At 59.6% G+C, this 27394-nt stretch overlaps 1 protein-coding gene across 1 annotated transcript; it reads left to right on the top strand.

The window, feature by feature from the left end:
• The first annotated feature begins 7058 nt into the window (after window positions 1-7058).
• Window positions 7059-27048, top strand: ASMTL (acetylserotonin O-methyltransferase like). Its single transcript, XM_052662924.1, has 13 exons — window positions 7059-7188; window positions 8801-8932; window positions 9756-9803; window positions 12272-12336; window positions 12970-13031; window positions 14659-14767; window positions 15777-16158; window positions 17247-17409; window positions 19968-20131; window positions 21369-21501; window positions 22519-22662; window positions 25405-25527; window positions 26127-27048. Exons 1-13 carry the CDS (start codon window positions 7096-7098, stop codon window positions 26336-26338), a joined length of 1830 nt encoding a protein of 609 aa, XP_052518884.1. The 5' UTR covers window positions 7059-7095; the 3' UTR covers window positions 26339-27048.
• Window positions 27049-27394: the final 346 nt, after the last annotated feature.

Below are 27394 nucleotides of genomic sequence, written 5' to 3'. Positions count from 1 at the left end.
GACAGGCACCCCTCATCGCGAGTGCAGGGGGGGGCGTTCAGGGACAGCAGGGGTCTTTGCGGCCTGTTTTCGGTCACTCCGGGCGCGCTGGGATTCAGCCTGACCACGCTCTGCCTGCCGCCTCCCCGCCGAGCGCCCCCCCCCCGCCCACGGCTCCTCCTCCTGGGGTCTGCCGGGGTTCCTGGCCTGACCCCTGCGATGCTTTGAGGACCCGGCCAGACCAGCGAGCACACGAGCCCGCAGCAGCCACCCCCCTCCCCCCTGCAGCGGTGAGGTTTCGAAAAGATGATGGACCCCAGTTCCTGCAGCGCCGGGGATGCTGACACAGCAGGTCGTCAGGGTCTGCCTGAAATACCCTCTGCGCATCAGAGGGAGAAACATAGGACAAGTTCAGGGTTCCCTCGGGGGGAGGGGGGCAGGGAAGAAAACAGCTCTAAAGCCCGTAAGGTGAGACCTGGCAGGAGCCAGCGGGGAGGGGCTTGGGGAGAACCCCCAGGGCAGGGTGGCTGCAAAGCTCGTGACATCCGCCCCCATCAGACCTCAGAGATGCCGGTGGGATTGTGAGCCGATGTTACGGGAGCAGTTGGTCCCCGGACATCATTGCTTGGGAATGAGAACCACACACATGTGTGGTGCAGAACATAGTGTCCCAACCCCACAAATCCACGTCTGCCTGGAATATCAGAGTGTGACCCACAGGATCAGGGTGGTCCTAGACCCCGTGACAGGGTCCTTAAAAGACACCCAAGAGGAGAGACATGGACACAGAGATGGGAGGGAGGCGGCCACCAGCCCAGGGACGGACTCCTGGAGCCCCTGGAAGCTGGAAGAGGCGGGGAGGACCCTCCCCTGGAGCCTCTGCAGGGAGCCCAGCCCCGGAACACCCTGACCTCAGACGTGTGGTCCCCAGGACCCGGGGAGGGTGGATACCTGTCTGGGGCGTTAAGGCCCTCATTTATAGAACTCTCACAGCCGCCCTAGGAGACCCCCGCAGTCTGCGATTCTGAGACTGGGCCTCTGGCCACTGGCTGGGTGATTCTAGGGGCCGCAGTGCCTGGTGCTGGCTCCCAGGGTGGGACCTGCATAGGGCAGTCCGTGCTCTTGGTGGGGAGAAGGACTCGCCTGGGGGTCCCATCCATCCCCATCCCCACCATGGGAGGCCCACACAGAGGACAGTGTCCAAGCCAGTCCGCAGTGTTTGCACAGGGCAGAGACCCTCCGTTTGCTGCTTTCAGAATGCCGGCCAGACATGCCCCCCGCCTGAGAAAGGACGTGCGCCACGGGTGGCGGGAGAAGGGCTGGCTTCAAGGACTCGGAACGCCCCAGGATGGCGTGTGGTCCACCCGCTCTTCCCGACTGTTCCCAGAGCCAAGCCCCTAGAAAGTCAGGTCGCCACGACAACAGTCCGCAGGCAGAAAAACCCTGACCCAGCAAGACAGTGGCAGCCACGTCCTGCGAGTGGGCTTCCAGCGTCTGACTAAAAACCTGTGAAAACCTCAAACCACCGTCACAGAACCGTCTTCTTGCTGAGCTGAGAACAAGCATCACCGTTTGAATTTGGAGGAAGCCGGTCTAAGCAGTAACACTGCCCCTCACCACTCCCACCCACCAGCCTGCAATGGGCGTGATGTCCATCCAGCCTCTGGGTCCCAGACGGCTCAGGTCACATTTCGTCACCATCGTCACCAACAGTTCGCTGTCCAGCTCCTCAGGGCCACCGACATCTCCCTGATTTCTGCGTCCCAAGGACCCCCAGTTCCACTGAAGTTGCCAGATTCCAACAGCATCTTCAGGGAACCGCCGGCCTTTCCGAGCGGTGCCTGTCGGCTCAGTGGAAATCCCAGGGGTGGATTTCCTTGTTTCAGCACGTTAATAATATAGTTCTTGTTCAGTCGCTCAGTCGTGTCCGACTCTTTGCGACCCCGTGGACTGCAGCACGCCAGGCTTCCCTGTCCTTCACCATCTTCCGGAGTTTGCTCAAACTCACGTCCATAGAGTCAGTGATGCCATCCAACCATCTCCTCCTCGGTTGTCTCTTCTCCTCCCGCCTTCAATCTTTCCCAGCATCAAGGTCTTTCCCAAAGAGTCAGCTCTTCGCATCAGGTGGTCAGAGTACGACATCTCTTTTCTTGAACCTGTTTTAAAGCACCCACACTGAAGACATGCGGTTTGCTGGAATTCGTCAGACGAAGACATTGATTTATTGTTTTTTCCCAGTGTCTGCTGTGTCTTTGGAAACCTGTGATCCTGTCATTTCACTGATATTTCTCAGTGCTGTTAAAAAGCCTCAAGAGCAGGAATGCGTGTAAATGAACAAACTGTGTGGGAGTCCCTGAGGGGGATGGAATGTGTCGGATGGAATGACTGCTTAGGGTCTCAATGCTATGTTGACAACTGCTCTTTAAATCTAGTACTTCTTCAAAATAAACCATTGTTTGTTTGTTTTTTTTTTTCTAAGCAAGGTGTGTGTTTTAACCTAGCAAAGAAGAGTTTAGCCTAACTCCACACAGGGGTGGATGTGTGCTAAGTCACTCAGCCGTGTCTGACTCTTGGCGACCCTGTGGACTATAGCCCGCCAGGCTCCTCCGACCACGGGATTCTCCTGGGAGGAATCCTGGAGTGGGTGGCCATGTCCTCCTCTAGGGAATCTTCCCGGCCCAGGGATTGAACCCCGGTCTCCCACATTGCTGGCGGATTCTTTACCGTCTGAACCACCAGGGAAGCCCGATCTATAGCACATTCCATGATATACCCTATATATATAGGGGGGGGCTTCCCTGGGAACGCAGTGGTAAAGAATCTGCCTGCAAGGCAAGAGACCCGGGTTCTTATATACAGTCACACAAACACAAAGATGGGTATTCGTTTAAATATACGTGGTATGAATTAGGGGTCATTTTGCTTCTCAGCTCTGGGGGCGGGGGCTGCCCCTGGTGTGTGGTGGGGGGAGACCAGAGCGCCTCCACACCCCACAGTGCCCAGGACGCCCCCCATCAGAGACTCGTCCAGCCCCAGATGGCGGTAGGGCAGAGACCCTGACCAGGCATGACTCTTGCCTACTTAATCTGTCATCTCTCATTATCTACGTATGTATCCATCCATCCGTCAGTCAGATCTGTTGGTTTCTATAGTATAAATAAATAAAGATAGTATCCACCCATCCATCATCTATCTATCCATTCATCCATCCAGTCCATCCATCCACCCATCCATCATTATCTATGACCTATCTATTTATCCATCCATCCATCATATCTATCCATCCATCCATCATATCTATCCATCCATCCATCCATATCTATCCATCCATCCATCCATATCTATCCATTCATCCATCCATATCTATCCTTCCATCCGTCCATCATATCTATCCATCCATCCATCATATCTATCATCAATTTATCTATCCATACATCATATCCACCCATCCATCATATCTATCCATCTATCCATCCATCCAATCATCTATCCATCCATCATATCTATCCATCATCTATTTATCTATCCATACATATCTATCCATCCATCCATCCATCATATCTATCAATCCAATCATCTAGTCTATCTATCCATCTTATCTATCCATCCATCCATCATATCTATCCATCCATCTATCTTATCTATCCATCCATCCATGCATCCATCATATCTATCCATCCATTTATCCATCCATCATATCCATCCATCTACCCATCCATCATATCTATCCATCCGTCCATCACCCACCTCTCCAGCCCTGTCTAGCCGGGGCACACAGGAGGGGTGATTCAGTCCCCCAGTGGACAGGACGCGTGCGGACGTCCGGGTTGTCACCATTAGTGGGCAGCTACTGCCTTCTAGTGGACACAGACCAGAGCCGCTACCGAACGCGCTGCAGCCGCCCAGGGCAGCCCCACGAAAACGCATGATCCGGCCCAGACCGTTAGTAGTGCTTAGGCTGAGAAGTGCCCGCACCCCCAACGCAGGCCGGGCACCTTTATCTCCGCAGACCCCCACTGCACTCTGGGAACCACCATCTGCACAGACCACCGCGCCCCGAGACACCCCCATCTCCACACACCCGCACTGCATTCAGGGGACCCCATCTCCGCCCCCATCGAGCCCCCGGGACCCCCGTCTCCGCCCCGATCAAGCCCCGGGGACCCCCGTCTCCGCCCCCAACAAGCCCCAGGGACCCCCGTCTCCGCCCCCATCGAGCCCCGAGGACCCCCGTCTCCGCCCTCATCAAGTCCTAGAGACTCCCACCTCCGCCCCGATCGAGCCCCGGGGACCCCCGTCTCCGCCCCCATCAGATCCTAGAGACCCCCGTCTCCGCCCCCATCGAGCCCCGAGGACCCCCGTCTCCGGCCCCATCGAGCCCCGAGGACCCCCGTCTCCGGCCCCTGAAGCCCGGGGGACCCCCGTCTCCGCCCCCATCGAGCCCCGAGGACCCCCGTCTCCGGCCCCTGAAGCCCGGGGGACCCCCGTCTCCGCCCCCATCGAGCCCCCGGGACCCCCGTCTCCGCCCCCATCGAGCCCCGGGGACCCCCGTCTCCGGCCCATGAAGCCCCGGGGACCCCCGTCTCCGCCCCCATCGAGCCCCCGGGACCCCCGTCTCCGCCCCGATCGAGCCCCCGGGACCCCCGTCTCCGCCCCCATCGAGCCCCGAGGACCCACGTCTCCGGCCCCTGAAGCCCGGGGGACCCCCGTCTCCGCCCCCATCGAGCCCTAGAGACCCCCGTCTCCGCCCCCATCGAGCCCCGGGGACCCCCGTCTCCGCCCCCATCGAGCCCTAGAGACCCCCGTCTCCGCCCCCATCGAGCCCCGGGGACCCCCGTCTCCGCCCCCATCGAGCCCCCGGGACCCCCGTCTCCGCCCCGATCGAGCCCCCGGGACCCCCGTCTCCGCCCCCATCGAGCCCCGGGGACCCCCGTCTCCGCCCCCATCAGATCCTAGAGACCCCCGTCTCCGCCCCCATCGAGCCCCCGGGGACCCCCGTCTCCGCCCCCATCAGATCCTAGAGACCCCCGTCTCCGCCCCCATCGAGCCCCCGGGGACCCCCGTCTCCGCCCCCATCAGATCCTAGAGACCCCCGTCTCCGCCCCCATCGAGCCCCGGGGACCCCCGTCTCCGCCCCCATCGAGCCCCCGGGACCCCCGTCTCCGCCCCGATCGAGCCCCCGGGACCCCCGTCTCCGCCCCCATCGAGCCCCGAGGACCCCCGTCTCCGGCCCCTGAAGCCCGGGGGACCCCCGTCTCCGCCCCCATCGAGCCCTAGAGACCCCCGTCTCCGCCCCCATCGAGCCCCGGGGACCCCCGTCTCCGCCCCCATCGAGCCCTAGAGACCCCCGTCTCCGCCCCCATCGAGCCCCGGGGACCCCCGTCTCCGCCCCCATCGAGCCCCCGGGACCCCCGTCTCCGCCCCGATCGAGCCCCCGGGACCCCCGTCTCCGCCCCCATCGAGCCCCGGGGACCCCCGTCTCCGCCCCCATCAGATCCTAGAGACCCCCGTCTCCGCCCCCATCGAGCCCCCGGGGACCCCCGTCTCCGCCCCCATCAGATCCTAGAGACCCCCGTCTCCGCCCCCATCGAGCCCCCGGGGACCCCCGTCTCCGCCCCCATCAGATCCTAGAGACCCCCGTCTCCGCCCCCATCGAGCCCCGGGGACCCCCGTCTCCGCCCCCATCGAGCCCCCGGGGACCCCCGTCTCCGCCCCCATCGAGCCCCCGGGGACCCCCGTCTCCGCCCCCATCAGATCCTAGAGACCCCCGTCTCCGGCCCATGAAGCCCTAGAGACCCCCGTCTCCGCCCCCATCGAGCCCTAGAGACCCCCGTCTCCGCCCCGATCGAGCCCCCGGGACCCCCGTCTCCGCCCCCATCGAGCCCCGGGGACCCCCGTCTCCGCCCCGATCGAGCCCCCGGGACCCCCGTCTCCGCCCCCATCGAGCCCCGGGGACCCCCGTCTCCGCCCCCATCAGATCCTAGAGACCCCCGTCTCCGCCCCCATCGAGCCCCCGGGGACCCCCGTCTCCGCCCCCATCGAGCCCCGGGGACCCCCGTCTCCGCCCCCATCGAGCCCCCGGGACCCCCGTCTCCGCCCCCATCAGATCCTAGAGACCCCCGTCTCCGCCCCCATCGAGCCCCCGGGGACCCCCGTCTCCGCCCCCATCAGATCCTAGAGACCCCCGTCTCCGGCCCATGAAGCCCTAGAGACCCCCGTCTCCGCCCCCATCGAGCCCTAGAGACCCCCGTCTCCGCCCCGATCGAGCCCCCGGGACCCCCGTCTCCGCCCCCATCGAGCCCCGGGGGACCGCCGTCTCCGCCCCGATCGAGCCCCGGGGGACCGCCGTCTCCGCCCCCATCGAGCCCCCGGGACCCCCGTCTCCGCCCCCATCAGATCCTAGAGACCCCCGTCTCCGGCCCATGAAGCCCTAGAGACCCCCGTCTCCGCCCCCATCGAGCCCCGGGGACCCCCGTCTCCGCTGCATCGAGCCCCGGGGACCCCCGTCTCTGCGCTCCCAAGATGCCTTGCGGGCACCGGGTCCCGCCCTCCGCCCGGGCCTGGCCGGAATCCCCAGCCGCTGGGGGCGGGGAGAGCTGGAGGCGGGGCTTCGAGGGTGGGGCGGGGCTTCGTTCCCTGGCTGCCCGGATGCGCCGCCGGAGCCTCACCTGCCTCGGGGGAGGGCGTGGCCTTGGGCAGAGAGGCCTGGGCGTGGCTCCAGCTGCTGGGGCGGGGCTTCGCTGGTGGCCCGCCTGGAGCGAGCTTTCATTGATAGTGAGGCCCGGCCGTGGGCGGGCAGAGGCGGGGTTTCGTTGGTGGTGCGGCCTGGGCGAAGTCTTCATTGGTGGTGAGGTCCGGCTGTGGGCGGGCCTGGGGCGGGGCTTCGTTGGTGGCAAGGCTTGGGCGTGGCTCCGACGGATGGGGCGGGTCTTCATGGTGGGCAGGGGCCTGGGGCGGGGCCTGTGCGGGCCGAGGCGGGGTTTCATTGGTGATGAGGCCTGGGCGTGGCTCCAGCGACCGGGGACGGGCCTAGAATGGGGCGGGGCCTGGGCCGGGGAGCTGCGCGCGCAGCGCGGGTCTCCCGGCCCTGGTCTCCCGGCGCGGGCGCGTGGCGCCATGCTGCTGCGCCCGGTGATCGGGACGCTGCAGCACAAGCGCGTGGTGTTGGCCAGCTCCTCCCCGCGCCGCCGGGAGATCCTCAGCAATGCGGTGAGTGGCCCGGGCCCGGGGTCTGGGGGGGCAGGGCCTGCGGGCCCGGGCCTAGTGACCCGAGGCCTCGGGACCCCCGGCGCCGTGACCCGGGCCTCCCGGATGGGCCCCGGAGTTGCGGGTCCGGGGCCTAGAAACTGGGGGCGTCTTAGTAGTTAGGGGAGGGCTTTGGCCAGTGTCCGGAGGTCGGAGACGAGTGCCCGAGGGTCCTGATGACCTAGGCTTCGTGGGCGGGGCGCGGCGCGGGAGATAACAGGCGCCTTGGTGGGTCTGCAGGGCCACTGCTTAGTTATTGGGGATCCTACTGACTTGGGAGGGGGGGATGTAAGAGAGGGTGGGTATTTGCAGGCCCGGGGTCAGCAGTGGGACCGACTGACGGGGTCAAAGATGCAGGGTCTCTGGACAGAAGCCTTGTGACTGAGGGTCTGGTGAGCAGGGCGTGGGGGTCAGGAATCTGCAGGGCTGGGGGCCTAAGTGACTGGATATCCGGGGTCTGCAGGACTGGGGCCTGCGGTGGCCAGAGAGTAAGTAGGACCCTAGTGACCAGGGTCCAGATCTATTGTGTCCGTGATCGGGGGAGGGCCAGGGTCTTCCAGCCAGGGCTCAGTGACCTGGCGATCTGCTGGCCAGGGGGTGTGGGGTTGCCGGGCCAAGGTCAAGTCTGTGTGCTGGAGCTGGTGTTGGGCGGGGGGCGGCGGGGAAGGGGACAGAGCGCCTGGACAGGGCTTGGTCTGCATGGGGCGGCCCTATCTGGCGGGGGGCAGAGAAGTGGGGAGACCAGCTAGGGGAACAGATAGAGCCAGAAATTCTTGCCTGGGTGGGGGGCGTGAGCTGGGCTGGGGGGGGCGTGAGCTGAGCTGGGGGGGGCGTGAGCTGGGCTGGGTAGGGGGCGTGAGCTGGGCTGGGGGGGGCGTGAGCTGGGCTGGGTGGGGGGCAGGTACAGAATGAGAAGCGCTATATGTATCTCCCAGCGAGGGTACAGAACCGGAGGTGGGGGGTGTCTCATAGTGTGACCCAGGGGTTAACTGGGGGTCTGGGAGGTCCACGATGGAGGTGGGGAGGGCGCTGGGGTGCAGAAAAGTAAGAGGCAGAGGCTGCTCACAGAGGTCCCTGTGTGGGGAGAGCGGGAGGGGGAGTTTGACCCTGTGTGGCCAAGACCCCCCAGCCCCGACTCTGGAGGCAGCGGTGTCCGTGACCCGCCTTCCGCAGGCACTGCCGGGTCGCCTGTGTCGGGCACCAAGTCAGAGCAGCCTAGTTGTTCCCACACACACGCAGCCTTTCCTGCAGGTGCTGCCGTCTCAGTAGTCTGACCGCTGTAAGGGCGAAATGCCGGCCTTTGGGACTCTCCAGGAGCCCTCTGACCCCTCGGGGCTGCACCCCAATCAATAGTGCCCTGCTGGCCTCTGCGTGCACAGAGCTCTTCCCACCAGGGTCCCCGAGCCGCCCGCCCCCGCTCCACACACACCGGTCACACTCACGCAGCAGCCGGGCGTCGGCCCTTGGTCAGTGTCCATAGTCAGGGAAGGGGGGCTGGGCAGGGACTTTCAGTTCCTGCCCACTGTCAGCATCCTGGGGCTCCCCCCACCCAAACCCCTCTTCTCTCCTGTTCCAGGGCCTCAGGTTCGAGGTGGTTCCGTCCAGGTTCAAGGAGAAGCTGCACAAGGGCTCGTTCGCCGCCCCGCACGCGTACGCCGTGGAAACGGCCAAGCAGAAGGCGCTGGAGGTGGCCGACCGGATGCACCAGGCGAGGGCTCCTTTCCTGGGTCTCCTGCCAGCGGGGTGTCCTCAGGTTTCACTCACACCTGTTGTAAATCAGTGCCCTTTGCAGCAGGCGGTAGGTGTAGCTTCTCTGCGACTGAGTGTCCCTGTGTCGTGGACACGTGTAATTCACGGGATGGTATCGTTTATACAGTGTTATCCGTCACTTTGCTAGTACGTAAGGTGCTGTTGCAATTCATATCAGAGCGCCATTCAGGATAAAGAATTCATGTACGTAGTCTATTCCGAGATGTTACCATGCCGTGTGCTACTGTGACTAATATAACAGCATCATTTATGATACAGAATTCCCTGGATTCTGGATAGAATACTGGAGGAGGAAATGGCAACCCACTCCAGTATTCTCGCCTGGAGAATCCCATGGACAGAGGAGCCTGGCGGCTACAGTCCATGGGGTCGCAGAGACTTGAACGCGACTGAGCGACTGAGCGTGATCTAGAATTAATGCAGCTTTAACACTAAATTGCCACATAATATACTATATACTGTGGCATTTACCGGAGCAGGCGATGGCAGCCACTCCAGTGCTCTTGCCTGGAAAATCCCAGGGACAGAGGAGCCTGGCGGGCTGCAGTCCGCGGGGTCGCAGAGTCAGACGCGACTGAGCGGCTAGCTTTCTCTTCCACTGTCTCCCTTGATCGGTGGCTTGAGGACAGTCCAGGCTTGCTCTCTAGAGCAAGACTGGATCCTTAACTAAGCTGTGATGCTGGGTGCCGCGCGTCGTGACGTGAAAATGTGTAAGACGTACAGGCTCGTCCTGCCTAAAGCCGAGTCTGCGTTTCTTGCAGAAGGACCTGCGGGCCCCGGACGTGGTCATCGGAGCCGACACCATCGTGGTGAGCCTGCTTTCCGGCTTTCTGTGTCACTGGCGGCTGAAATCCAGGCCTTGGGAAGGCGGGTTCTTTCTGTGAGACCTGGGGGAGAATCCGCCCCAGGCTTCTCTCTCTCCCGGCTGCTGACGCTTTTTTCTCCCAATTCCTGGGCGTCTCTGGAGTGGTGGCCGCCTCCCTCCCGTCTCTGCCTCCATCTCCACGCGGCCTCTGCTCTGTGTCTCTCCTGTTACGGGAACACCATCCATCACGGATTATGATGCGCCTGGCTCCAGTACGACCTACTGGTAGATTCTGTTACATCTGCAAAGATCCTATTATCGGATAATGTCCTGTTCTCGGGGCTGGCGGGTCAGGACCTGGGGAAAAGTAATCTCCCCGAGATAGGGGTTTTGGCCACCGAGAGTCGGGCCTTCGGACGGGTCATCACAGTGACCCGTAGAGCAGCTCTGTCTCGCCGGGCATGGCTGTCTGTCTGAGACCCCGGCTGGCCTGATGGGGCGCATCGCCCAGGGATGCTGGGCCTTGTTGCTGAGCTGTTCATAGCAGCATTGTCCCTGGAGGAGTGTGTCAGTGGATGATGGATGGATGGATGGATGATGGACGAATGGGTGGTTGGGTTGGTGGTTGGATGGATGATGGATGGGTGGATGGAAGGAGGAATGGATGGATGGTTAATGGATGGATGGATAGATGGTTGGATGGTTGGGTTGATAGATGGATGATGGATGGGTGGATGGTTGGGTGGATGGAAGGATGAATGGATGGATGGTTGATGGATGGGTGGGTGGATGGGTGGATGGATGGATGGTTGGGTAGATGGAGGGATGGGTGGATAATGGATGGATGGATAGATGGACAGAAGATGCATGGATGGATGAATGCATAGATGGTTGGATGGATGGATTGATGGATTGATAGATGGACAGGTGGTTGGATGGATAAATGATGAGTGGGTGTGTGGATGGATGGTGGATGGATAGATGCATGGATGGTTGAGTTGATGGGTGGATGGATGATGGATGGATAGATGGTTGGAGGAATGGGTGGATAATGGATGGATGGATAATGGATAGATAGATGGATGGAAGATGCATGGATAGATGAATGGGTAGATGGTTGGATGGATAGATGGACTGATAGATGGACAGATGGTTGGATGGATAAATGATGGGTGGGTGGGTGGATGGATGGATGGATGGATAGATGGATGGATGGTTGAGTTGATGGTTGGATGGACGATGGATGGGTGGATGGTTGGGTGGATGTAAGGATGAATGGATGGATGGTTGATGGATGGGTGGGTGGATGATGGATGGATGTTTGGGTAGATGGTTGGAGGGATGGGTGGATGATGGATGGATAGATGGATAGATGATGGATGGATGGGTAGATGGTTGGATGGATGAATGAATGGATAGATGGATTGATAGATGGACAGATTGTTGGATGGATAAATGATGGGTGGTTGGGTGGATGGATAGATGGATGGATGGTTGAGTTGATAGGTGGATGGATGGATGGGTAGATGGATGGATAGTTGGGTAGATGGTTGGATGGATAAATGGATGGTTGGATGGATGATGAATAGATGATGGATTGATGGATGGATGGGTGGATGAATGATGAGTAGAAGGTTGGATGGACAGATGGATGAATGGGTGGATGGATAGATGGATAGAAGATGCATGGATGGATGGTTGGGTAGATGGTTGGATGGATAAATGGATGAGTGGATGGATGATGGATGGATGGATGGTTGATGGATGGATGGATGGTGGATGAGTGGGTAGATGGTTGTGTAGATGGTTGGATGGATGGGTGGATAATGGATGGATGGATAGATGGATAGAAGATGCATGGATGGATGGTTGGGTAGATGGTTGGATGGACTGATGGATGGTTGGCTAGATGGATGGGTGGATGGATGATGGGTGGATGGATGGATGATGCACAGATGGGTAGGTGGTTGGATGGATAGAATGACAGGTGGATGGATGGATAAGCAGCATGGGGTCCATCCACACAGTGGAATATGACGCAGTCATGAAAAGGAGGGAAGCCCCAACACAGGCTACAATGTGGATAGGCCTCGAGCACACAGCACTCAGTGACAGAAGCAGGACGCAGAAGGGTACATATTACTGAATTTGTATGAAATATCCAGAATAGGGAAATCCACTGAGGAAGGAATCGGATCAGCAGTTGTCAGGGGCTGGGGAGTGAGGTGGGGAGACCAGCTTGTGGGGATGGGGTGTTCCAGATGATGGAAGACTTGGGGAGCTGGATAGCGACCCTCACCCAACAGTGGAAATGTACCACGTGGTTTCATTTAACATGGTGAGTGCCATATTATACGAATCTCACCTAAATTAAAGGAAAAAAAAAATACATAAGTCTAAAACGGTGGAGAGTGCAGCTGGCGCAGAGCAGCTCGGGGAGCAGAAGCAAGTCTCCGTGGCGTTTCTCTCCAGGCGGTCGGGGGGCTGATCCTGGAGAAGCCGGTGGACAAGCAGGACGCCTACCGCATGCTCTCGAGGTGGGTGGGTCCCGGCGGCCCTCCGGGGACACGTGGGACAGAGGCTGGGCCGCTTGCCATCTGCCCACTCACCGTCAGCATCCACTCATCAGCCGTCTGTCCACCCACTCATTACCCATTATGTCCCCGTGTCTGCCATGGGCATCATATCCGCTGTCTCCCGTAGACAGCCCCTCCTGGTTCAGGTCAGAGGACCAGGCCATGCCCTTGAACCGACCTCGACTCTTAACCGGGCTCCGACTCCCCATACCATCCCCCCACACTCAGGGTCTCCTCCTGGCTCGGTCATGCTGAGTGTCCAGGCCCAGGACTGCACAGGGACCCAGGAAAGGGGCAGCCCAGAGTGGCCAGGATCTGGGTCCTCTGTGCCCTGCCGGCCGCTCCCATCAGGGTCCACGTGGTCCCATGAGATGGCCTGACCACCCCCCCCAGCCCCTCAGTGCAGTGACCACAGTCTCGCGGGGAAGCTTCACGGTCCCCCTGGGACGGTTTCCTTGGCGATCGCGCAGCGGCGGTGATGAGGGGGGGTGGGGCCGGTGGGTGGACAGGGGCCTCGTGCTGCGGGGCAGGGGTCGCCCTGCTTCCCAGAGACGCTCCGGACGCTCACCCGTCCGGCCCGGCCGTGTGTTGCAGGCTCAGCGGGAAGGAGCACAGCGTGTTCACGGGCGTGGCCATTGTCCACTGCTGCACCAAAGGTACCTGGACGGCCCGCGTCCCCCACCTCCCCTGGGAGTCAGGGCCACCGTCGGAGCAGCCGGGGCTCCTGGGAGGAGGACCTGGGCGCCCTGGGGCGTCCCTGTCTTTGCTACCACGTGGGCCCGCCCTCCCACCTAGCCTGGGAACGTTGGGGTCCCACGTGGGAATATGGGGGTTCACCGTGAGCACCCAGTGGACCCCATGTAGGGTGCGGGGGACATTCCACCTCGTCCAACACGACCCACCCAGAGCCTCCCTTTGAGCTCTCTGGTCTGAACGGTGGAGAAGTTTGGCTCCCATTGGCAGGCATTACGACATACCATGATGAGAAGTTTTTTAATTTTTTTTTTAAAGCACAAAAAGCCTGAGGAATAACTTTTAAAGCTGCTTAAAAGGGATTTTAGCCCCAGGAAGGACCCTGTCATGGGGTTTAGGGCCATCCTCATCCAGGGGGAACCTTATCTCGGACCCTTCACTTCATCACGCCTGCAGAGACCCTGTTTCCATATAAAGTCCTGTTCTGAGGTTCTAGGTGGGCGTGAAGTTCAAGGAGCACCATGGAGCCTGCTGGGGGCTTCCCGGGTGGCTCAGCGGTAAAGAACCCACCTGGCAATGCAGGAGACACAAGAGATGGGAGTTCGATCCCTGGGTCAGGAAGATCCCCTGGAGAAGGGAATGGCAGCCCACTCCAGTGTTCTTACCCGGAGAATCTCAGGGACGGAGGAGCCTGGGATCAGAAAGTGTCGGACACGACTGAGACACCGACCTTGCAAGCACACACTCGTTGACCCCGGGATGCCTGGTGTGGAGATTTCTCACAAGTGGCCCCTGTGTGCCCAGCATGCTACGTGCATGGGGCATTTCCAACCCTACAGCCGAAAGCCTCATGAAGATCCCAGAATTACCCTGTCATAATGATAACTCCAGTCCATAAATGTTTTATCAGCTTCCCTGGCGGCTCAGACGGTAAAGGATCTGTCTGCAGTGCAGGAGACCTAGGTTCAGTCACTGGGTGGGGAGGATCCCCTGGAGGAGGAAATGGCAGCCCACTCCAGCATTCTTGCCTGGAGAATCCCATGGACAGAGGAGCCTGGAGAGCTACGGTCCCTGGGGTCGGAAAGAGTCGGACACGACTGAGCAACCAACACTTTCACTTCACTTTCTGTTTTATTCTGTCTCTGTTTCCCTGTCTACAGTGGAGAATCCTTTATCCCGTATTAATGATCCTCTGTGTGTGTGTGTGTGTGTGTGTGGATCGCATGCAAAGCTCAGGCTTTGTTGCTGTCCACTCGCTCAGGCATGTCTGACTCTCTGCCACCCCGTGGACTGCAGCACACCAGGCTTCCCTGTCCATCACCAACTCCTGGAGTTTACTCAAACCCATGTCCGTTGAGTCAGTGATGCCATGCAACCATCTCATCCTCTGTCGTCCCCTTCTCCTGCCTTCAATCTTTTCCCAGCATCGGGGTCTTTTCCAGTGAGTCAGTTCATCTCATGAGGTGGACAAAGCACTGGAGCTTCAGCTTCAGCATCAGGCTTGCCTCCTCCTGGGCTCAAAGGGTTAGACCCACGGGCCCCCAGGGGCAGCGGTTGCGTCCCCTCACCACAGCGCGCACTTCCTTGCAGACAGTCAGCTGGACACTGAGGTGTCCGAGTTCTATGAGGAGACCACGGTGAAGTTCTCGGAGCTGTCGGAGGAGCTGCTGTGGGAATACATCGACAGCGGGGAGCCCATGTGAGTGTCCGCAACCGCGGTGCTGAACCCAGTCTCTGTCCGGAACCGCGGTGCTGAATGCCCGCCGTGGGCAGGAGACAGGCCAGGCCTGAGCCCGCGCTGGGGGCCTGTGCCTGCCACGGGCCCAGGGGCCCAGGTCCGGGCAGCGTGCTTAGGAAGGATGGAAGGATGTCTTACCCCGCCCCCCCATCCCGACACCACTGCCGTCTCCCCCAGCAAAGGGCACCGCTGTGGGTCGGGCGGGTCAGGGCAGATGCTGCCATGGGGCTGGTCTCCCCACCCAGTGTCCGTGATAGTCACTTAGCCGTGTCTGACTCTCTGCAACCCCACGGACTATAGCCCACCAGGCTCCTCTGTCCATGGGATTCTCCGGGAAAGAACACTGGAGTGGGTTGCCAGACCCTTCTCCAGGAAATCTTCCCAACCTGGGGATCGAACCCGTGTCCCCTGCATTGCAGGCAGATTCTTTACGACTAGTGCCACCTGGGAAGCCCTTTGGCACTTCAAGGAAACCCCCCACACCCCAAATCCCAGCTCCTGCCGTTCTGTCCACCCTGGTCTGTGGGGGGGTGCTGGTTAGAGTTGAGAAGGGCTGGGGGCTCAGTCAGGATGGACAGAAAAGGCTGGACCCCTTTTCCCCTGTAAGGAGGTCTCAGCAGAGGTTTCCGGGAAGACCCGGGCTGTGGACCCCCGCGAGGAGTCGTCCTATTGAGGCTCCAGTCAGAGACATGCGGGAAAACCCCACTGGGGGGCCCCAGTCTCTTGTGGGCGAAGCTCACCCCCTCAGGAGGCCCAGGCCTGGTGTGGGGGCAGGTGCCCCCTCGCACACCCCCAGAAGCCGCCATGGAGCCTTCATCCCGTCCTGGGGGCGGGACCGACGGATGCTCCTGGGGGCTGGTCCTGGAGCCGGCCACTCCCGGCACACGGCTGCCCAGGGCCGGCCGGGTGTGCGCACCCAGCAAAGCTCAGCATCACCGTGTCCATCTCTTCTCTGCTTCCCGCCGTGCAGGGACAAGGCCGGCGGCTACGGGATCCAGGCGCTGGGTGGGATGTTGGTGGAGTACGTCCGCGGCGACTTCCTCAACGTGGTGGGCTTCCCGCTGAACCGGTTCTGCAAGGAGCTGGCACGCCTGTACCACGCACCCCGGGCCCCCGGCGCCCCGCGGCGGGTCCAGCACGACTCCATCCCGGCTGTCGACACGTTCGAGGATCTCAGCGACGCCGAGGGAGGCGGCTCTGACCCCGCTCGGGCCAGTGAGGGCCTGCAGGCTGGCGGGGCGCAGCTGCAGGCTCCCCGCACCCAGGAGGCGGACCTGAACGGGGTGACGGACAGCCAGCCCCGGCTCCCCGCGGGCCTCCTGGAGCTGATGGATGGCTTCAAAGCATCCAAGGTACCTATGTGCATTCGCAGTCAGCTGACCCCCAGCATGGGGAGCGCTTCAAACCACAGGCATCCATCACACACCCACCACCCCAGCCCTGGGGACCAGACATCTGAGGTCAAGGGGTCCCAGGGCTGAGCTTCCTGCAGAGGTTCCAGGCGAGGGTCCTCCCCGCCCCTTCCAGCTTCCGGGAGCTCCAGGCGTGCGTCCCTGGGCTGGTGGCCGCCTCCCTCCCGTCTCCGCCTCCGTCTCCACGTGGCTTCTCCTCTGCGTTCGTGTCTCTCCTCTGTGTGTCTTATAAGGACCCTGTCACAGGGTTTAGGGCCACCCCCATCCAGGAGGAACCTCATCTCAGACCCTTCACTCCATCACGTCTATGAAAACATTTTATTTCCACAGAAGGCCTTGTTCGCACATTCTGGGGGTCAGGACGTGAGCATCATCGTGTTTGAACGTGGCTGGCATGGCTGGGGTGGGGTCCGTGTGGGTGTCTGAGCCTGACAGGGCTCACGTTTTATCTCCACAGAAGGCCTCGTTCGCACATTCTGGGGGTCAGGACGTGAGTGTCATCGTGTTTGAGCACGGCTGGCAGGGCTGGGGCGGGGTCCATGTGGGTGTTTGAGGCTGACAGGGCTCACACCACCCTGTGCCCCACGTGTCCGGGGAAGGCCCCTTTGTTACGAGAGCCGCGGGGAGGTCAGGCTGTCCCGTGAGGTGTGTGGTGAGCGGCATGGACAGTGTGTATCCTGCAGAGAGCGCCCAAGTCCACACACAGCCTCACCTCAAGGTCCCAGGGCTTGTGGTCTCGACGTGGGCACCGTGGGGAGCTACCACGCGCCCCTTGACTGTGGCACGCTGGGTTTTCTCTGCCGAGAGAGCTTTTCTGCTTAACCCTCACCGACTTGTTCTTCCCTGGAGCAAGCCTCGTGCAAGCTGGAGCCTGAAGCCAACTCTCCCCTGCGGAAGAAGGCTCCCTGATGGGCGGGGCGTTTCTGACAGTCCCGGGCCCCCTCCCCCTGCCTCGCCGCCGTCCATGGGGGTCACAAGCGATCGGTCAGACACGTCGTAGCCTGACTGTGGCCCTCCTTCACGGTCAGGTCCTGCTCATGGCCTGCAAGCTCCAAGTGTTCGATGTACTGAAAGACCGAGGACCCCTGTCGGCCGCGGACGTCGCCCGCGAAATTGACGCCTCGGTGGGAGGCACCGCGCGCCTGCTTGACGTCTGTGCAGCCCTGGGGTTGCTGAACAAGTCGGACAGAGGTGAGGGGGCTTCCCGGGTGTCGTCGCGGCAGCTCCGCAGGCAGGACCCGGCCGCCAAGTGATGGTGGCTCCTGAGCAGAGATGGGCAGACCTGCCGGCCCTGTGTCCCGGGCGCAGGGCGGTTCCCAGAGGTGGGGAGGGGGGCGGGGCAAAGAGGAAAGAGGGGTGTGTGTGTGATGTTTAGGAGGAAAGGTGTGTGTGTGAGAGATGTTCAGGGGGAAACAGCTGTGTGTGTGTGTGTGTATGTGACGTTTAGGAGGAAAGGTGTGTGTGTCTATGTGATGTTTAGGAGGAAAGGTGCGTGTGTGTGTGATGTTTAGAAGGAAACAGGTGTGTGTGTGTGATGTTTGGAGGAAACAGGTGTGTGTGTGAGAGAGATGTTGAGGAGGAAACAGCTCTGTGTGTGTGTGTGTGTGATGTTGGAAAGGTGTGTGTGTGTGTACATGATGTTTAGGAGGAAAGGTGTGTGTGTGAGAGATGTTTAGGGGGAAACAGCTGTGTGTGTGTGTGATGTTGGAAAGGTGTGTGTGTGTGTGATGTTTAGGAGGAAAGGTGTGTGTGTGCGTGATGTTTAGAAGGAAACAGGTGTGTGTGAGAGAGATGTTTAGGAGGAAACAGCTCTGTGTGTGTGTGTGATGTTTAGGAGGAAACAGTTTGTGTGTGTGTGTTGTTCAGGAGGAAACAGGTGTGTGTGTGATGTTAGGAGGAAACAGGTGTATGTGTCTGTGTGTGATGTTTAGGAGGAAACGTGTGTGTGTGTGTGCGTGATGTTCAGGAGGAAAGGTGTGTGTGTGTGTGTGATGTCTAGGAGGAAACAGGTGTATGTGTGTGTGTGGTGTTTAGGAGGAAACAGGTCTGTGTGTTTGATGTTAGGAAGAAATAGGTGTATGTGTCTGTGTTGTTTAGGAGGAAACGTGTGTGTGTGTGAGAAAGAGATGTTTAGGAGGAAATGTGTGTCTGTGTGTGTATGTGTGATGTCTAGGAGGAAACAGGTGTATGTGTGTGTGTGTGTGATGTTTAGGAGGAACTAGGGGTGTGTGTGTGTGTGTATGTGTGTGATGTTCAAGAGAGAGATTTCCTTATGGACTCAGAGGGGTTGTATCAGCCAAGGTTCTCCAAGGAAACAACTCATAGGGTGTGTGTGTGTGCGCAGCATACATACCTGCGTATCCTTACTCATCTGATCAGGTAGGCAGACAGGCGAGGTGCATGCCTAGAGGCTGTCTGACAGTGGAATGATGCTTAGACGGATGGATGGATGGACTCACGGGTGGGCAAACAGGTAACAGATGCATGCCGCTTGCTCAGGCGCTGCAGGCATGGCCAGCTTTTTTGAGACCCCACGGACTGTAGCCCACCAGGCTCCTCTGTCCCCGGGATTCTCTAGGCAAGAAGACTGGAGTTGGTTGCCATTCCCGCCTCCAGGGGATCTTCCCCACCCAGGGATCAAACTTGCGTCTTCTGTGTCTCCTGCAGTGGCCACAAGATTGTTTACTGCTGAGGCCCCTGGGAGCCCAGTAGATAGATGGGTGGATGGGTAAATGATAGGTAGCGTGGCTGATTCACAGGTGAATGTATAGACATGTAAATGGCAAGTAGATGGATGAACTGATAGTTGGCAGAAAGGTCCCCAGACAGATAGCTGACAAAGAAACAGAGGGCAGATAGACAGATAAACAGAAAATAGGATAAGGGGATGGGTGGATGACAGGAAGACAGGCACATGAGATAAATACAGGCTGACGGACAGACAGGCGGATAAACAGATAGTAGACACACTGATAGATTAAGAGATATAAACTGATAACAGATGATAGCCAGATAGGTAGACCGATTAAGTGAAAAGGGAAAGTGAAGTCGCTCAGTCATGTCCGACTCTTTGCGACCCCATGGCCTGTAGCCCACCAGGCTCCTCCATCCATGGGATTTTCCAGGCAAGAGTACTGGAGCGGGTCGCCGTTTCCTTCTCCAGGGTAGAGAGATAGATGATGGATAAATGGGTGATAGATGGAGGGATTGACGGATAGGCAACAGATGTGTCGATGGATAAACAATAGATGAGCTGAGATGACAGATGACAGGTATAGATTTATTCACACACAGATGACAGCTGCTGAACAGACAGGGAGATGATACGTATATACACGGACAGATAGATGGTTAACAGACGCGAGAGAGAGATGGAGGTGATGGACAGATACTAAACAGACAGGCTGATACATAGACGGGCTTCCCAGGGGGCTCCGTGGAGAAGAACCTGCCTGCCAGTGCAAGAGACGCGGGTTCGGCCCCTGAGTCGGGAAGATCCCCTGGAGGAGGAAGTGGCAACCCACTCCAGTATTCTGGCTTGGAGAGTCCCATGGATAGAGGAGCCGGCGGGCTGCAGTCCATGGGGTTGCAGAGAGTCGGGCGCGTGCGAGGGCGTCACGCTGTCGGCCGGACGATGCTTGCGCTAACCCCGCCGGGAACCCGAGCGGCGGCTCCCCCCGCTCCCCTCCCCGTCCCTCTGATGTTCAGGGCAGCCCTTATGGGGGTCTCACGACGCCCCGTCCTTTCAGGTTACAGCAACACGGAGACGGCCAGCCTGCACCTGGCGTCGGACGGCGAGCAGTCTCTCCACGGCCTGGCCGCCTACCACGACGGGCCCGTCTGGGACGCCTTCACGCACCTGGGCCGGGCCGTGCGGGAGGGGGCAGCGTGGACCCCAGAGCCGCTGCTGCAGGTACCCCAGAACCTGACGCTGCTTCTCACGTGCCGTCTCTGCCGCTGAGGGACTGGCCACGGGCACCGAAAGCATCCCAGACCCAGGGACCATCAGAACCCGTTATCCCAGTGGGAGGCTGTGGATGCGGGCTCTTAGGGACGGCGTGGGGGGCACCCAGCCGCCCACAGCTGCCGAAGAGGGTGTTTCCATGAAGGGGCTGCCGCAAGCCAATGCCCCCCGTTTCCTTCGTGAGGTTAGATTGTGCAGAGAGTGTGCCTTGTGAGCTCGGAGTCTGCAAATCCCTCCCTGCCCTGCCTCCTGGCTCCCGACCCTCCAGAGAGAGCCTTGGGGGGGTGTTCAGTGGGTCTGGGCGGGGGTGCGGGTGGGGCTTCCCTGGTGGCTCGGCTGGTGAAGAAGCTGCCTGCAATGCCAGAGACCTGGGTTTGATCCCTGGGTTGTGGAGATTCCCCTGGAGGAGGAAATGGCAACCCACTCCAGTATTCTGGCCTGGAGAATCCCATGGACTGTCCACGGGGTTGCAAAGAGTCGGACACAACTGAGCAACTTGCTTCCCTGGTGCCTCAGATGGTAAAGAATCTGCCTGCAATGCGGGAAACCGGGGTTCGATCCCTGGCTGAAAACGGTCCCCTGGAGGAGGGCACGGCAACCCAGTCCACTACTGTGGCCTGGAGAATCCCACGGACTGTATAGTCCACGGGTCACAAAGAGTTGGACAAGACTCAGCGACTCTCAGCTTCTTTTCACTTAGAAACGGAAGACATTTATTTCCTATGGCTGTAGAAGCTGGACGTCTGAGATCCCGGCGAGGCTGGGCTTAGTGTCCGGTGAGGACGCAGTTCCTGGCTCCTTGTTCCTGGTTCTTGTCCTCCCCTCCCTCCCTTGCTGTGTCCCCCGGGCCCCTCCCCATCTGCCTACCGAGCCCCCCATGTTTAGTCCCTCGGTCGTGTCTGACTGTCTGCGACCCCATGGACTGTGGCCCCCCAGGCTCCTCTGCGCATGGGATGCTCCAGGCAAGGATACTGGAGTGGGTTGCCATGCCCTCCTCCAGGGGGTCTTCCCCACCCAGACGTGGAGCCCAGGTCTCCTGCACGGCACGCGGACTCTTTACCGTCTGATCCACCAGGGAAGCCCTCGATGCCCCCTGCCCTCAAGAGATGCCACGCAGAACGTCATCCCGGATGCAGGACCGCCTGGGCCCCCGGTGGGTCTCTCCTGAGATCCTGTTCCGTTTCAGGGCCCCCACAAGTGGAGCACAGAGGCGACCCTGCAGTTCATGAGGGCCTCGCATGGCCTCAGCAAGCTGACCGCCCAGCACGTGGCCACGGCCTTTGACCTGTCCCCATTCACCTCCGCCTGCCACCTGGGAGGTACGTCCCTTCGCCCGACAGGAGTCAGGCAAACGGGTGCGAGCGTTCCTTCTCTTGTCGGAAGCTGCAGCTGCCGTACCTGCAGATAGGCTAACCCAGTGGTTCAGATGGGAAAGAATCCGCCTGCAAGGCAGGAGACCCAAGTTCAATCCCTAGGTCGGGAAGATCTCCTGGAGAAGGGAATGGCAACCCGCTCCAGTGTTCTTGCCTGGAGAATCCCCAGGGACAGAGGAGCCTGGCGGGGCTATGAGTCCACGGGGCTGCGGAATTGGACACGACTGAGCGACTAATATGCACCACCTACTAATAAGACTTGGAAAATGGGTTTATCTCTACAAACCACACAAGCATCTACGTGTATCCTGGGTGGATGCGGGGCTTGGGGTGATATTCCCAAGTGCTAGGAGGTCCCAGGGATGGCTCGGGACCCTCGTAGAGTTTATCAGACCCTTCCTGGGGGCTGCCAAGCAGAGGAGGGGACCGTGGAACCTGTCTGCTGCCATCTCACGAGCTCTGATTATGCCACACACACACACACATCCTCCACCCCTCCCAGCCAGTGCTTCCCCCCGGACATGGGTCGGAGGAGGAGCAGATGCTTTCCCAAGGGGTGCGGTGGGATTGGGGTCCTAGGAGGGCTCCTGAGCTGCCAGCTTGCATTTTCCCATCCTCTGCAGAGCTCTCCTCCAGAGTGGCCCAGAGTGGCTGCTGTGGCACCAGCCATCACATCTGCATTCCCGCAACAGAACGGAGAAGGAAAGCGTATAACTCTCTAGAACTCTGCTCTAAGGGTTCCCCGTGGATCTCTGTCCACCCTGCTCACCTGGCTCGGGCCAGCGCTTGCCCCAGCACCGCTCCCCAAGGCCCTGAGCTTGAGACAGCAGAGGTCTCCCCACTGGCTGACCTCCTTTGAGGGCACAGGCTCAGGTCACGTCCGAGCGCGCTGATTTGGCCCTGCCAGAGCTGCACCTCTGGAGACAGGCCAGGATGGCCCAGAGTCCACGTGTCTTCCCACAGGCTGCACGGGCGCCCTGGCCCACAAGCTCGTCCAGGAGTACCCGCGCCTGCAGGTGACTGTGTTTGACCTCCCAGAGGTCATCAGGCTTGCCAGGGACTTCCAGACCGACGCACAGCCGTCAGAGCGGGTCCACTTTGTGCCAGGTTAGTGCGGCGTCCTTGCCTGCCTGCTGTCCGTCTTTGGGCGGCCTTGTCTGTCTCCTGTATGGGGTGAGTGGGGCTTCCCTGGTGGCGCAGTGGTAAGGAGCCAGCTTGCCGAAGCCGGAGATGTGGGTCGGTCCCTGGGTCGGGAAGATCCCCTGGAGGAGGAGGTGGCACCCACTCCAGTATTCTTTCCTGGGAAATCCAGCAGACAGAGGAGTTTGGCGGGGCCACAGTCCATGGGGTGTCAGAGAGCTGGACACGACTGAGCGCGCACACGTATGCGGTCTGTGTGTGTGTCTTTGTGTCTCCATCTGTCTCTGTATCTGAGTGTGCGTGCCTGTGAGTGTGTCCATGTGTGGTTTGTGAGTGTGTCTTTGTGTCTCCATCTCTGTCTCTGTATCTGAGTGTGTATCTGAGTGCGTGCCTGTGAGTATGTGCATGTGTGTCTGTGTGTGTATGCATGCATGCATGTGTGGTCTGTGTGTATGTCTAAACATGTATGTGCCCGTGGGTCTGTGTGTCTATGCATGCACGTTCCTGTGTGTCTGCGTGTCTGTGCGTGTGAAGTGGAAAAGTGTTAGCTGTTCACCCTCTGAGACCCCGTGGACTAGCCCGCCAGGCTCCTCTGTCCATGGGGATTCCCCAGGCAGGAATGGCGGAGGGGGTTGCCAGGCCCTCCTCCAGGCGACCTTCCCGACCCAGGGATTGAACCCGCGTCTCCTGCACTGGGGGTGGAGTCCTTACTGTCTGGGCCACCGGGGTGTTGTGTGTGCACGTGTCTGTGTACACATGCATGCTTCCGCGTGAGTGTGCCTCAGGGTGCGTATCTGTCTCTCTGTGGCCTGTGTACGTCTACGTTTCTGCCTGTGTCTGTGCGTCTGTATGTGTGTGTAGCTGCATGTGTCTGTGCGTCACTGTGTGTGTCTGTGTATAACTGTGTGTTACATCTGTGTCTCGCTGTGTGTTTGTATATAATTGTGTGTATAGCTGTGTGTCTGTGTCACTGTGTGTCTCTGTATAATTGTGTACAGCTGTGTGTCTGTGTGTCCCTGTGTCTGTGTGTCACTGTGTGTAGCTGTGTCTGTGTATCTGTATGTAGCTGTGTGTCCGTGTGTAGCTCTGTGTCTCTGTGTAGCTGTGTCTGTGTTACATCTGTGTGTCGCTGTGTCTTTATATAATTGTGTGTATAGCTGTGTCTGTGTGTCACTGTCTCTGTATAATTGTGTATATACCTGTGTCGGTGTGTAGCTGTCTGTCTGTGTGTAGTTGTGTCTGTGTCTCTATGTGTGTCTGTGTGTAGGTGTCTCTGTGTCACTGTGTCTGTGTGTAGCTGTGTGTCTATAGCTGTGTGTCTGTGTAGCTGTGTGTCTTTATGTAGCTGTGTGTCTCTGTGTCTGTGTGTCTGTGTGTTACATCTGTGTGTCGCTGTATGTCTGTATATAATTGTGTGTATAGCTGTGTGTCTGTGTGTCACTGTGTCTCTGTGTATAATTGTGTGTATACCTGTGTCTGTGTGTACCTGTGTGTCTGTGTGTTGCTGTGTCTGTGTGTCACTGTGTCTGTGTGTAGCTGTGTGTCTATAGCTGTGTGTCTGTGTGTCGCTGTGTGTCTATGTGTAGTTGTGTGTGTTACATCCATGTGTCGCTGTGTGTCTGTGTATAATTGTGTATATAGCTGTATGTGTCTGTGTGTCACTGTGTATGTCTGTATATAATTGTGTGTGTCTGTGTGTCACTGTGTGTGTAGCTGTGTGTCTATAGCTGTGTGTCTGTGTGTAGTTGTGTGTCTGTGTGTCGCTGTGTGTCTGTATATAATTGTGTGTATAGCTGTGTGTGTCACTGTGTCTGTGTATAATTGGGTGTATACCTGTCTGTGTGTAGCTGTGTGTCTGTGTGTCGCTGTGTGTCTGTGTGTAGCTGTGTCTGTGTGTCACTGTGTCTGTGTGTAGCTGTGTGTCTGTAGCTGTGTGTGTGTCGCTGTGTGTCTGTGTGTAGTTGTGTGTGTTACATCCATGTGTCGCTGTGTGTCTGTGTATAATTGTGTATATAGCTGTATGTGTCTGTGTGTCACTGTGTGTGTCTGTATATAATTGTGTGTGTCGCTGTGTGTCTGTGTCACTGTGTCTGTGTGTAGCTGTGTGTCTATAGTTGTGTGTCTGTGTGTAGTTGTGTCTGTGTCGCTGTGTGTCTGTGTGTCACTGTGTGTCTGTATATAATTGTGTGTATAGCTGTGTGTGTCTCTGTGTATAATTGTGTGTATACCTGTGTCTGTGTGTAGCTGTGTGTCTGTGTGTCGCTGTGTGTCTGTGTGTAGCTGTGTCTGTGTGTCACTGTGTCTGTGTAGCTGTGTGTCTATAGCTGTGTGTCTGTGTCGCTGTGTGTCTGTATGTAGTTGTGTGTGTTACATCCATGTGTCGCTGTGTATCTGTGTATAATTGTGTATATAGCTGTATGTGTCTGTCACTGTGTGTGTCTGTATATAATTGTGTGTCGCTGTGTGTCTGTGTGTCACTGTGTCTGTGTGTAGCTGTGTGTCTGTGTCGCTGTGTCTGTGTGTCACAGTGTGTGTATAATTGTGTATATAGCTGTATGTGTCTGTGTCACTGTGTGTGTCTGTATATAATTGTGTGTGTCGCTGTGTGTCTGTGTGTCACTGTGTCTGTGTGTCACATCTGTGTGTAGGACGCTGGCCGCAGGGGTCCCTGTGGCCTCCACGCCTCCACCCCGTCTGTGTTTAAACCAGGTGACCTTTCCAGCGACAGCCTCCCGCCCGCAGACCTATACATTCTCTGCAGCCTCCTGCACGACTGGCCGGACGACCGACTCCACGGGCTCCTGAGCCGGATCTCCGGCAGCTGCAAACCAGGTGAGACCCTGGACTTGCCTTTTCTCCGTGCACTTGCCTTTCTTCACACTTAAAGACAATTTCCCATCCAAAAAAGAAAGAAAGAAACGGAATGAATGTTTCACAGTCCGCCTCCCCACCCATCCGGCTCGGGGTCCGGGGCCCAGTTTACCGTCTGCCCGGGACATAGCTGATTCCCAGTTGTCCTCATTCATTTCTGAGCTTTCCCGCAGCAGTATGCGAATGCGGGTCTCATGGGCTCCCCCTGGTGGCTAAAGAACCTGCCCGCAATGCGGGAGATACAGGTTCGATCCCTGGGTTGGGAAGATCCCCTGGCGAAGGGAAAGGCGACCCACTCCAGTATTCCTGCCTGGAGAATCCCACGGACAGAGGAGCCTGGCGGGCTGCAGTCCAGGGGGTCGCAGAGTCGGACACGGCTGGGGGACTGAGCACAGCGCAGCTCCGGGCATCGCAGAGGCTGCGGCTCTGGGCCTGCGGACAGAATTCCCCCCACCTTCCCCACCGGGAAGTCCTCCCGCGGGGAGCCCCGGGGGCACCGCGGGCTGGGTCCTGCGACGCCTGCCGGTCCCTTCCCCTTATCTCCGTGTCTGTCTCCCCAGGCGCTGGCCTCCTGCTGGCCGAACTGGCGCCCGCGGAGGAGGAGGAGGCCAGCGGGGCGGCGCGGAGGCCCCCCGGGCTGCGGACCCTGGGGGTGGGACGGCGCCCCGGGCAGTACCGGCGCCTCGTGCAGCGGCTCGGCTTCCAGGACGTGCAGGCGGCGCGCGCGGGAGGCCTGCTGCACGTGGTCCTGGGGACCCGGGCCCCACCCTGAGGGTCGCCCCGCCGCGAGGGTCACAGCGCGAGCCGGCCGGGGTGATTCCCAGAGAAGAGGTGTCTCGCGGGGCAACGATGATTAAAGGAGGCGGAAAGCGGGCAGTCTCCGCGCGCGTCTGTAGGGGCGCCCTGGGCCCAGGACGTGCGCACCCCCAACCCGGGAGCGGAAGGCTGCGCGGGCTGGGAGTGCCTGGTGGGGGAGCGTCGCGGGGACTCGGAGAGGGGCCTGGGGCGCCCCGGGGCTGGAGGCGACCGACAGAGGGGACCCCCAGGAAAGCCAGGGGGCGCGGTCGTCGCCCCGAGGGCACCTGGTCGCAGCCGGGCTGGGCCCCCAGTGACAACAAGTGACGTGCAAAGCCAGCCCCGGGGGCGCGTGGGGGGCGCGGTCCCTCGGGACAACAGGTTCCCTAGAAGCAACTTTCCCTTCTAACCAGAGGGGTCTGAACACCCGCCCGCGGGGAGGGGGCGTACCCGAGCCCCCCACCCCACCCCGAGAGCCCTTGCTGCAGTCCGCCTAATGCAGGCGGACTCAGGGGTCCCACACGCACGACCAGGCCCGCGAGCCAAGGACACGCCCGAGCGAGACCCCCAGCTGGAGGCTGACGGCAGCTAACGTCTGCGGAAGCGAGGCGCGCCGGCCCGTGGGGGCCTTATCCGCCTCACTCTCCTTTTCCTGTTGGGACTCTTCGCAGTTAAAAAAAAAAAACCACATTAAACGCGAGAGGTGGAATACGGCTGACGGACATGCAACCCGTCTCTTCATCGCTTCGAACGCGAACAAGCAGGTGCGCTAGGGGCAAAGAGCCCGCCTGCTAGTGCCGGAGACCTAAGAGCCGCAGGTTCGATCCCCAGGTGGGGAAGATCCCCTGGAGGAGGAAATGGTGACCCACGGCAGTATCCTTGCCTCGAGAATCCCACGGACAGGGGAGGCTGGGGGGCTGCGGTCCACGGGGTTGCAGAGAGTCGGAGACGACCAAAGCAACTGAGCCTGCACAAGGATTTCTAGGTTAGAATTTGCCAGGGCCTGGCCCCACCCTCCAGGCGCAATCCATTC

Source organism: Budorcas taxicolor, chromosome X (genome assembly GCF_023091745.1).
Source record: "Budorcas taxicolor isolate Tak-1 chromosome X, Takin1.1, whole genome shotgun sequence".
Lineage (NCBI taxonomy): Eukaryota > Metazoa > Chordata > Mammalia > Artiodactyla > Bovidae > Budorcas > Budorcas taxicolor.
The sequence above is the reverse complement of the archived record's forward strand: the minus strand, read 5'-3'. Positions and strand labels throughout refer to the sequence as shown.

Bases quoted from the DNA above. Each gene is read 5' to 3' on its own strand.
- ASMTL (XM_052662924.1), top strand. From the start codon at position 7,096: ATGCTGCTGCGCCCGGTGATCGGGACGCTGCAGCACAAGCGCGTGGTG. The intron at 9,804-12,271 runs GTGAGCCTGCTT...GTTTCTCTCCAG, and splicing joins TCGGAGCCGACACCATCGTG to GCGGTCGGGGGGCTGATCCT. The intron at 13,032-14,658 runs GTACCTGGACGG...ACTTCCTTGCAG, and splicing joins TGTCCACTGCTGCACCAAAG to ACAGTCAGCTGGACACTGAG.